The sequence below is a fragment of the Haliotis rufescens genome, unplaced genomic scaffold, assembly GCF_023055435.1.
Source record: "Haliotis rufescens isolate VD_foot unplaced genomic scaffold, xgHalRufe1.0.p SCAF_13, whole genome shotgun sequence".
Taxonomy (NCBI): Eukaryota; Metazoa; Mollusca; class Gastropoda; order Lepetellida; family Haliotidae; genus Haliotis; species Haliotis rufescens.
Window position 1 is genome coordinate 31,900,227 of NW_025963813.1, and position 12,620 is coordinate 31,912,846.

Genomic DNA, 12,620 nt, shown 5'->3' on the forward strand with positions numbered 1-12,620 from the left:
TGATGGGAATGTGTGTCCCTCCTAACTATCCAGAATGTACCCATGTTGAATGTTTAGTGATGGGAAGGCTTGACCCTCCCAGTTCTCCAGGATGTACCCCTGTTGAATGTTTAGTGTACCCTGTTGAATGTTTAGTGATGAGAATGTGTGTTCCTTCAATCTCTCCAGGACCTACCCCTGTTGAATGTTTAGTGATGGGAAGGTGTGTGCGTTTCAAAACATACCATGTATTGTATCTGAAGGGAACAATGGCATCAATATTGTTTTAAGATCCACGAGATCACAACACACATACACGTAGTACAGTGGAAAACTTGACATGTAATTAACCAAGTCACCGAGCCTGACACCCCGACCTGAAGTAATTAAGCAATCAGTCCATTTAAATCCAAATTGTCGCCTCTTGAAACAAACATAGGCTGCTGGGGAACGCTATTCAAACCCAGAATCCCACGGGTATGTGTCAAATAGTCGTGCCGTTAAGAACCCCTTGGACTTTGAACAGTAAGATTGCGCTCAGGAGACGCTTGATGAACCGTCACCTCGATTACCCAGCTGTCACTCATTCCTCAGGCTTCAACCTGAACAGTACCTTACAACATCCACAGCACCAACATCGTGAACATGGACCGGGAGCTCGGCTGCTGCCTCGTGACGCTAATGGCGGGATGGGTGTGCATGGCCCAGGCTACCCCGCTAACTTACCCCCCGGGCCGGGGCGGGTACAAGGCGGCAGTGTATGAGCACGCGGTCCACATACCCTGGGGCTGTCTGCTGGTGCCCGTGTCGAGGGGAGAGGCTGTGAGACAGATGATGAAGAATATACAGGTCTACAAGACGCAGGCTGCTGCAGCTTCTAGAGAGGTATGCCCATCCATGTATAGAACACAACGCATAAGACGTGAGCTGGTGAGGCTCCATATGGGGTGCGTGTGGTCTGATGTTTTGAATTGAAGTAAACGATTACTCGTACAGTCGCAACAAGGGGTATATTTTTTAAACGTTGATTCATATTAGGGATTTAATATCTTGTCAGTTTGTGAGTGTATCAATCAAAGTGTTATTGTTGAAGTAAAATATCTTAAAATACAGTCCTGCATGGCTTGTCTTTATAAATATACTATACTACTCGGCTCATGCTAGGAATACTGATATTGTTATCGCTATTTACATATTCACATTATAAGCTCTCATTCTGGTGCATAACAGAATATGTATATATTCCTATATTCGAATCTCATGGTCACCTCTATTATGATAGTTGATATAATTATATTCGTGTCTCTTGGCTTCAACGGGAGGCGGGGTAGCTTAGTGGTTAAAACGTTCGCTCTTCACGCCGAAGACCCCGGTTCGAATCCCCACATGGGTACAATGTATGAAGGCCCTTTCTGGTTCGCCGTAATATTAATATCTGGAATACTGCTATGAGCGGCCTGAACCATACTCACTTGGCTTCATCCAAGTTTTGGGTGCGGTGGTTATAAGGCGTTCTCTCATCAGTGCTTGTGTCCGTCGCGGGGATTTTGTTGAATAATGCAAACAGCGGCGTAAAACTGCACTCATTCATCAGCGTGTTGAGTGCGTGAGGTAAAGTTCATCGGCCATAAAGCGCCGAAACGTTGATAAAATCATGTTAGCAACATGGGCCACGTTGCGCTTTCCTCCAGCATTAACCCGACATCATGATAGAACTAGGTACTGTTGAAAGTGGCGTTTAACCCCAAAACAACCACCCAACCTCTCATATTTCCGGGGGACGGGTGGCCCAGTCGTCTAAAGCGCCGCGATTCGCTGTGCAGAGTTGCGTCCCATGGACACGCCATAAACCTATGATTGTCGTTTCGAATCCCGGTTCGCCCCGATTATGTTTCTAGGTTTGTCAGCACCATACCCGTGCTCGTGGGTTTCACTGAAGTGGTAAACGTCTGAGACCTGCATCACTTCGGGCTTTCCTCCCACATTAAGCTGACACGCCGTGATATAACTGGAATACTGTTAAAAGCGGCGTTAAAACCCAACTCACTCACTCTCATATTTCCCTATAGCTTGTCCGTTGTGTCCATGGTTGTTGCTTTGTACTGCACGGCTTAGTGGCATCTCCTTGTCGCTAATACTTATGTATGTTGTCAAAAGCTACGAATTCGCAACTGTGTTTCTTCTATTCTTTGTCATCATTTTGTTTACCTAACTGGTGTCGTCATTAAGCGCTACTAATTCGGAAAGTATTTAACAGATCGTGATGCAATACCGATGTATTCAAAAGAAAGAATACAGATATGGTTTGTGAATTGGGTTTAACGCTGATTTGAAAAGTATTCCAGTTATATCGCGGCTTGTCAGCTTAATATGGAAGGAAAGCCCGAAGTGAAGCAGGTCTCAGACGTTTACCACTTCGGTGAAACCCACGAGCACGGGTATGGTGCTGACAAACCTAGAAACATAATCGGGGCGAACCGGGATTCAAAGCCACAGTCATAGGTTTCTGACGTGCCCAAGGGACGCAACTCTGCACAGCAAATTGTGGCGTGTTAGACGACTGAATCTGAATCCTGACTGACCCTTCACAGTTCCGTATTGTTGTGATAAAATATGTTTCACAAATTTGTTTTTAGAATCTTTCTATTCAGGAATCAATTGTATATATAGATAGATAGATAGATAGATAGATAGATAGATAGATATAGATAGATATATATCAATTGTTATCGTCGCTTTATGGCTGAAATAATGCCGTTGTGACGCTACGTTTTAACTCCCTCACTCACACTCAACTCCGCCATTACACAGACGTGGTAGTATTTCCTGGAGCTGGATCGCCTCGCTTAACAGTCCGTGATTTAGTTATTGCAGAGACCATTATTGTCTCTGGTTATTGTATTAATACCTTTACTGGCTATTTTATAAATCTAAATGTTTACATATATATTCAAGCAACGTATATTGTAGTCATGTATTGAGAGAATAATGCGAAAAATGGCACATTGATATTATCTAAGTCATGACATATGTATGCAATAAACATTCGTGCCCAACTAAAAAAGCAATTACTAAAATCAGCCAATATTGTTTTTTTTCTTTGGCATTGTGGAGTGTTGCCGCGTTGTGTTAAACAATCTGCTGTGAAATCTATGATTGTATTTATTTTCCACTTGAGCTGTCCGCGTCATAAAGTACTAGTGATGCATGTTGGACATCTATTGTAGATCATCCTCGGTTATCCAGGGAACAATTTATCAATTCTATTGTAATAAATACCCTGGACACATTCGCCACCGTAGTTTCGTGGGGAAAGTGGGGTCGCCATTTCCATGTCTGATTAACTTAACACTGGAATTGTCTCGCTGACAAGTTTATTTTGGTTGCACGGCAACCCCAACGGATCAGTCTGTAGTGTCGATGGATCCAGGCTATTTATCATAATAGAATGGAGACATAATACGCCGTTTTATCGATGATGCATGTAGATATACCTATTAGAAAATGTAAATGAATCTATTGATATATGAATATTAATAATAATAATAATAATAATATGGATTATTGGCTTTACGAACTTACCAATCTCCCTTTTACAAACACACAAACCAGAGAAACACGATGCCGCTTAATGTATATTGAGATATCAACGAAAGCCGAACACCTTACATTTCCCTTTTTAACTCTCGAATGGATATGTGAAACAATACCTTGAGTAATATTATGAAGTTGGCAAGGCACACTTCCGATTTGAAAATTGAAATTTTGAAGCCATCTACTCCCGGCTTGGCAACAATACTCTTTAAATGTTCAAAGAATTATAGATGAGTTGGAAATATCTGTTTATATATCACCACAATGTGATAGATAAGATCACTAACAGTTATTCTTGCTTTTGAGTATAACGATTTTAAAACGTTGTTGTTTTTCTCTTGGGAGCTGATATCATAACGATCTTGTTAAAACGTTGTTATTTGTCCTTCGGGGAGCTGTATTATAACGATGTTGTTAAAACGTTGTTATATGTCCTTCAGGTTTCTGATATCATAACCATGTTGTTTAAACGTTGTTATTTGTCCTTCGGGGAGCTGTATTATAACGTTGTTGTTAAAACGTTGTTATTTGTCCTTCGGGGAGCTGTATTATAACGATGTTGTTAAAACGTTGTTATTTGTCCTTCAGGTTTCTGATATCATAACGATGTTGTTTAAACGTTGTTATATGTATTTCGGGGAGCTGATATCATAAAGATGTTTTAAAAACGTTGTTATTTGTCCTTCAGGGAGCTGATATCATAACGATGTTGTTAAAACGTTGTCATGTTTCCATAGTAGCTTTTGTCATACTGATGTTGTTAAAACGTTGTTAATTGTCCTTCAGGGTGCTGATATCATAGTATTTCCTGAAGATGGGATATATGGCATGATATTCAACCGAAACACCATCAAACCATTCTTGGAAGAAATCCCTGATCCCCGTATCACCGAGTGGAATCCCTGCTTGACTTCCGGTAGCGACACCGATACCGACACCGACACCGACACCGATACCACGATACAACGGGAACTAAGCTGTATGGCGAGGGAAAATGCCATGTATGTTATTGCAAACATGGGTGACAGAAAACCATGTAACCATAGCAACGACCCAAAGTGCCCCGACGACGACCAGTATCAGTACAACACGGATGTGACCTTTAACCCGGAAGGAGTTCTGGTCGCCAGGTATCACAAGCGCCATCTGTTCCAGGAAGATCAGTTTGATACGCCGCCATTAGAACTGGCCACGTTTGAGACACCGTTCGGAAAGTTCGGTTTATTCACTTGTTTCGATATCCTGTTCTACAACCCTGGCGTCGAGTTGATCAATAAGGAGGGGATACGGAACATGGTCTTCCCGACGGCGTGGATGGACCGTCTTCCGTATCTCGCAGCCATTGAGTATCACTCCGCCTTCGCCAAGGGCCTTGGGGTCAACGTGCTCGCGGCCAATATACACTACCCGGTGTTTAAATTCCAGGGCAGCGGCATCTACACCCCGACGGGGTCGGCGACATACTACTACAACGACGGTGCCCTCAGTGAGGGTAAGTTGTTGGTAGCTGATGTAGATTCTATTGTGGAGACGGGTATCCAAGATCCGTTTGTGTATTTGCAGATGAAGAGGGAAAACTGGATTGTCATTAATATGAAGCAAGATACAAAAGTGTCTTCAGGGGATATGTTGTCATCTTTTGTACCTGTTGAACGTTCATTTGACAAAACTGACCCACTTTTTGACACGTTAAAGCTCACCAGATGGACATCCCTTCCACGAGAAAACTATACGTTTGTTGCCCTAGAGCACCAAACTGGGACGCAACGTGCTTGTAGAGATGATGTGTGCTGCACGGTGGTCTACACCAGGGAGAACCTTTCCGCCCTTGAGGATTTGTTTGTTCTGGCAGTATTTAATGGTTTTGATGACGGGCGTTTTACTCAGATCTGTTCCGTATTGATGTGTCCGGATAATGATATGTCCAGTTGCGGGGACCCCGTGAAACAATCACGATCAGCATTTAGCTTCATGGAAATTAGTGGTAATTTATCAACTCCGTTTATTTTTCCTGAAGTGCTTGTTGCTGATGGACAGTATATCGGGCTTGTGCAAGGAGAGTGGTCTTTTAAAGACAGGGTTCTTCATGGAGGAAATGGATTTTCCAAACCGCTTATCACAGCCTCGTTGTTCGGTCGCCTATATTCCAGAGACAAAGTCACCCTGACGTAGATCATTGTAATGAGTAAGTGAACGGATTTTTACGCCGTTTGCAATATTCAGTAGGGTCACGGCGAGGGACATTCACACATGGGGCTCCGGCGCAACGGTTGAATGAGGTAACCACTAGGGCACCACACCTCGGGATGAGTGAGTGAGTTAGTGAGTGGAATTGTCGCGGCTTCACCATTGAAGCAATATCGCTAAAAGGCTTTTACCACAAAGCTTCCCAGCTGCCTACCTCGAATTTAACCTTACACATTTATCTGTTTGTTTGTTCCCATCGATCGCTCCATCCAACAATATTCCGGCGATATGACGGCAGCTTTACTAATTGTGAAATTAGCAGGGAAGGATGATTTTCTGACGCTTCCTCGTAATTGTTTCCCATGTGTAATGTAGTTGTAATCTATCTATAATGTAGTAATACTTTATGATTGTAGTTGTGACTGGATTAAAGTAGAGAGACATTTACGAACGGGTTTGACTGTATCACGTGTCGTGTTTGGTCTTGTAGCGACTGCATCACCAGCCAGCGATCCCAAAGTGCTGCCACCTCGCACGACTACACTGCTGTCCCATGTACATCGCAACACAAATTCCTTCTACCTCGCATTTATCTCAACTGACTCGAAGCTTCCCGCAATCTCATTAATATCAGACCCTTTATTCCGATACGACATTCTCTGCATTTAGATCTGACGAACATGATTCGGCTTCATTTCTTGACCACCTCTTTCACGATTTTAGCAAAGGAGAACCGCCACACAACACAAATATAGCCACGATAGTACAAGCTTTGGTGTGTAGGAAACCATGGTGCTCAGAAACGACAGGATGTATAAACTTTCAAGAAAAAAAATCATCTATATTCGGAACAGTTTCGAGATCAGATACGCTGGTCTAGCTGCTTCGTTCACTCTTTCCGTGCCTGGCGCACGGCATTTATTGGATAACACAAGATTCTATTTTATCTGAGTTGGGTGTCAGTGTTAAACTGTGACATAGTATCGGAGTGCGCAAGCTACTTTTAGAACCGATAAGGTACAATCAAGCACACACAGGTGCATGCACATCTCAATTCAAGTGAAAGAATATTCAACGCAACGAGTAAGTGAGTTTAAATATGCCACTTTGAACAGTATGTCAGGTGTATTACAGCATGTCAACTTGAAGCGAGTGAAGATCTCGTGGAATGGCCTTTACCACTTTGGAGAAACACATGAACACGGGTATGTGCTGACAAACCCAGAAACCTAGTAAGAGCGAATCCACGATCACAGGTTCCTGACACGCCTAAGGGACGCAACTCTTCACAACGTTTGTGACGTCACTTCTGGGAACCTTGTGACAAGCTTTAACGTCCAGTAGGTAACACAGATCCGACATCAAGCCCCTCTAGAGAAGGAACGATTCATGTTAACTCATACCGAATTGTTTTTGTGACGGAGTGTTAATATATTTTTGTTGTCATTTTTGTGACTTCTTTTATGGATCGTGGGTCCTGTAGTAATTTGAATATGACTTGATGACATGTTAATCTGCTGCTTAACACAACATGTAATAATGCATAATAGACCTCTCATCACTTAGTTGTGGTCACTCTTATAACGGTGATAACGGTGTAAGAATCTACACTGGAAACGTCGCTATAGGCAACAAACCAGAAGTTGTCCGTAGAGTTGTAAGTTTTCTTTGTAACAACATTGTTTTAACAATGAATTATACTCCATACATCAACACAAAAAACTAGTTAATCGTTCAGCGCAATAATGCAACGCAAACTCGCCCATTCTATTTCAACCAACCAGGAAAAAATAGTCGGTTAATGGGCGTGGACTATTTTTGCGGTTTGTGGAAACATAAACGCACAAGAAACTGCTTGGTAAGTCACGGATTAAATATCAATATTTCTCCTCTCATCTCTGATTTGTCCACATATAACTTAAAGGCGGTAAAACTGGAGTGACAGTAACATTTATTTAATATCGTGTAATATTAATGTTAAAAGCCCCCCGAGACATAAGGTTTGAAATGTTTGGTCATTTTTCTTATGTTTTTCAATTAATTTGATTTCCTTTCCTTGCTCCATGTTTTGCTTCCTCATCATCACCACTTAATTGATGTTCTCTCGCGGGGGCGGATCTAGGAGACAGAGACATTGATAGACGCATAGTGTATGTAGCAGAACTCGTACTGAAACGACAAGTAGCCATCACTGCGGCCATCAAAACACGAGCGTTTTCAGTCTACATGGTGTCCTTGTCTAAATTCGACTTACTGGTGAAACAAATCGCGACAACATTAACACGTTTCACCTTTTGAATACGATACAAAACATTAGTCTACAATTGTGTATTTTTTGTGTTTAAAGATCCATCACTTCCTACCTGTTTATGTATTTTATTACCTTTATTCCTCACACTACGCCCGTCGAAATTATTAACGATCACGGTCTAAAACGCGCCAACGTGTGTACACGATTCAATAAATCCACACTAGGCAGTCTGTCGTGTAAGGTGTATCAGAATCCGATTTCAACTTAAAACATTCCGCATTGCGTACGGATTTTCGGATTTCGTAAGATGATGGCGACATGTTTGCGGATTCTAGGATAACTTCGGATCCGACTGATTTCAGAGCGGCGAGGCTAATAACTTCGGATCGGGCAAGTATCCACAACATTAAATCTAGTATGTCTTGTGGGAATCGTTTCACTGCGCGAGGACTATCTGTCTGTCTGTCTATCTATCTGTATATATGTTACAGGAAATATGTATAATCAGGGAATATGTGTATTCCCTGAAATTTTCAGGAGACAGAGACATTGATAGACGCATAGTGTATGTAGCTGGACTGGTACTGAAACGACAAGTAGCCATCACCGGGCCATCAAAATACGAGCGTTTTCAGTCTACATGGTGTCCTTGTCCAAATTCGACTTACTGGTGAAACAAATCGCGACAACATTAACACGTTTCACCTATTGAATACGATCTACAAGGTGTACTGAAATGGGTTTTATTTTTAAATAACAAACCAAACAGACTTTTTTTCGATATATGTATATATTTATCACATGAACAAACCTAGTCGTGTAGTATCTCTGAATGCTAACTCACTATACATTCTTAGTACATTATAAAGAAACGAATATAATTTTCTCATTATTTTTGTAGAATAAACACAAACAAGCCCGTAGATTTGCAGATTACCGTATAAGACCAGAGACCTTTAAAACGTTTCTTCCTTCGGTGGAGAGCTCGCCTGTTTTTTTCCGCCATTGTGTATTTTTTGTGTTTAAAGATCCATCACTTCCTACCTGTTTATGTATATTATTACCTTTATTCCTCACACTACGCCCGTCGAAATTATTAACGATCACGGTCTAAAACGCGCCAACGTGTGTACACGATTCAATAAATCCACACTAGGCAGTCTGTCGTGTAAGGTGTATCAGAATCCGATTTCAACTTAAAACATTCCGTATTGCGTACGGATTTTCGGATTTCGTAAGATGATGGCGACATGTTTGCGGATTCTAGGATAACTTCGGATCCGACTGATTTCAGAGCGGCGAGGCTGATAACTTCGGATCGGGCAAGTATTCACACCATTAAATCTAGTATGTCTTGTGGGAATCGTTTCACTGCGCGAGGACTGTCTGTCTGTCTGTCTGTCTGTCTGTATATATGTTACAGGAAATATGTATAATCAGGGAATATGTGTATTCCCTGAAATTTTCAGGAGACAGAGACATTGATAGACGCATAGTGTATGTAGCTGGACTGGTACTGAAACGACAAGTAGCCATCACCGGGCCATCAAAATACGAGCGTTTTCAGTCTACATGGTGTCCTTGTCTAAATTCGACTTACTGGTGAAACAAATCGCGACAACATTAACACGTTTCACCTTTTGAATACGATACAAAACATTAGTCTACAAGGTGTACTGAAATGGGTTTTATTTTTAAATAACAAACCAAACAGACTTGTTTTCGATATATGTATTTATCATATAATGGGTAGGTTTCTCGGCAGGATAAAGCCAACGGATAAAAACGATATCCGTTGGGGTCATATGCGGATAGAGATGCAAATATCAAAGGTCAAGTAGGACTACTTTCACTGTTTATAAACAAACATGGCGTCGCCCTCGTCATTCGGCGATCGAGTCAGAATTAACCATCGGGAATCTGGATAAACTACAGGGATAATTGCTATAATTTACAAAAGAACAGTCTAATATACTGAGAATCAGTGTCTAACTGTGACGTAGCTAAGGCATTTTATAAGTTTTGGCAACTTTGGAGATATAAATTTTGAAACAATTTTGCGAGGGCACGAGGCCTAGCCAAGCGGGATCAGTAGCCATACCTGTGCCTGTTGACCTCTGCAGCTTAAAACCTTCTCCACATATTAAAATAGTTGGATTGGGCCGAAATATGTTTGAATTGTTACCTTGTTTCGTTTTGTCGCTGTGTGTACGTACATCTGACTACACTTCTTAACGTAATGACAGGACAGACCGACTGTCAACAACGTCTGACCGTGGCCGTGACGTCTCATAGACTAGGGTTAGAGTAGCTTCCCTTTGACAAAGGGCAGTTACTCTAGCGGACAGACCGATGGATTGCCGCGAAAGGCAATTAAAAACAACTGTTGTTTTGCGTATAAGTTGCTTCGCCACAGTATAAGAAACAGTTTTTAGTTGGAACTATATTGGCTACTGTCACTGTCCGACTGACACATCACTCACCCTGTGACGGACTAAATATTAATGCGCGCATTCCAGGAAAACTCGCAATGTTTCGCTAATGTTTGTGAGAGAGGGGAAGCGATTTTGAAGCACAGAATTAAAGAATGACATTAAATGATAAAGAGGTTATCACGCTTGTGTGTTTGGGGATGGTAAATATCCTGTATTAGGAATAAACACTATGTATTTAGCTCGCCAAGGCTCGCTAAATACAATGTTTATTCCTAATGCAGGATATTTACCATCCCCAAACACACTCGCGTGATAACCTCTATATATTTATCACATGAACAAACCTAGTCGTGTAGTATCTCTGAATGCTAACTCACTATAAATTCTTACTTAGTACATTATAAAGAAACGAATATAATTTTCTCATTATTTTTGTAGAATAAACACAAACAAGCCCGTAGATTTGCAGATTACCGTATAAGACCAGAGAACTTTAAAACGTTTCTTCCTTCGGTGGAGAGCTCGCCTGTTTTTTTCCGCCATTGTGTATTTTTGTGTTTAAAGATCGATCACTTCCTACCTGTTTATGTATTTTATTACCTTTATTCCTCACACCACGCCCGTCGAAATTATTAACGATCACGGTCTAAAACGCGCCAACGTGTGTACACGATTCAATAAATCCACACTAGGCAGTCTGTCGTGTAAGGTGTATCAGAATCCGATTTCAACTTAAAACGTTCCGCGTTGTGTACGGATTTTCGGATTTCGTAAGATGATGGCGACATGTTTGCGGATTCTAGGATAACTTCGGATCCGACTGATTTCCGAGCGGCGAGGCTGATAACTTCGGATCCGGCAAGTATCCACACCATTAAATCTAGTATGTCTTGTTGGAATCGTTTCACTGCGCGAGGTCTGTCTGTCTGTCTGTATATATGTTACAGGAAATATGTATAATCAGGGAATATGTGTATTCCCTGAAATTGTCAGGGAATATATTTATTGTCTGATTCACTCAGGGAATATACATAATCCCTAATCTTTTCAGGTATTATACATGCTCCATGATTTAACATCAAGTTTTTTAGACATATTCCCTGAAATTACTTTTGAGTAAATTTAACGACTATCATATACTGTGTATAACATCTACCATATATTCTGTATAACGCCAGTCATATACTCTGTACAACGTTTGTCATGTTCTCTGAATAGAGCCTGTCATGTACGCTGCATGACGCCAGTCACATGCTCTGTATAACGCCTGTTGTGTACTCTGCATAACGCCACTCACATTCTCTGCATAACGCAAGTCATGTACTCTGCATAACGCCAGTCACATACTCTGTATAACGCCTGTTGTGTACTCTACATAACGCCTATTATGCACTCGGAAAACGACAATCATGTACACTATATAACGCTAATCATGTACTCTGTATAACGCCAATTATATACTCTGTATAACGCCGAACATATGCTCTGTATAACGCCAATAATATACAGTGTATAACGCAAATAATTTACTCTGTATAACACCAATCACATACTCTGTATAACGCCAATCACATACTCTGTATAACGCCAATCATGTACTCTGTATAACGCAAATAATTTACTCTGTATAACGCCAATCATGTACTCTGTGTAACGCAAATCATGTACTCTGTATAACGCCAATCATATACACTGTATAACGCAAATAATTTACTCTGTGTAAGGCCAATCACATACTCTGTATAACGCCAAAGAGAGTTTGCATTGTTCGGGACGACCCTTGAAACTAAACAGTGAGCTGCTATATTTGTACTTCTATGTTTCTACACAGTTACCCGGGTTAGGTTATGTGGTGCAGGATGTCAATGTTGTACATAGGAACTGTGAGGACTCCTATCGTATGTATCGCCGAGTCTTTCGTGGCTAAACTTATGCGGTGTCTTGTACGTCTTCCAAAATGATATACACATGTGTCAGTGCCCGAGTTGGGAAACTGCATGTATTGTATGACGAATGTTGTGACGTGACCTTGGCTGGTCTAGGGAGTGACGAGTGGTATGTCAGTTATATCACGAATATGTCACAGTTTCATGTGTGAGGAAAACTCGAAGTGATGCAAGTCTTAGACGGTTACCACATTGGCTAAACCCAATATATACTCACACGCAAAAGAA

The 12,620-nt window shown here is 41.3% G+C and overlaps 1 protein-coding gene across 1 annotated transcript; it reads left to right on the forward strand.

The window, feature by feature from the left end:
- Window positions 1-513: 513 nt before the first annotated feature.
- On the forward strand, window positions 514-7,177 carry LOC124152859 (pantetheinase-like). Its single transcript, XM_046525911.2, has 2 exons — window positions 514-864; window positions 4,360-7,177. Exons 1-2 carry the CDS (start codon window positions 625-627, stop codon window positions 5,743-5,745), a joined length of 1,626 nt encoding a protein of 541 aa, XP_046381867.2. The 5' UTR covers window positions 514-624; the 3' UTR covers window positions 5,746-7,177.
- The last annotated feature ends 5,443 nt before the right edge of the window (window positions 7,178-12,620 follow it).

What these genes read in the sequence shown, in the direction of transcription:
- LOC124152859 (XM_046525911.2), top strand. Translation starts at nt 625, where the DNA reads ATGGACCGGGAGCTCGGCTGCTGCCTCGTGACGCTAATGGCGGGATGG. An exon ending in CTGCTGCAGCTTCTAGAGAG is followed by an intron (nt 865 to 4,359) that starts GTATGCCCATCC and finishes ATTGTCCTTCAG; the next exon opens with GGTGCTGATATCATAGTATT.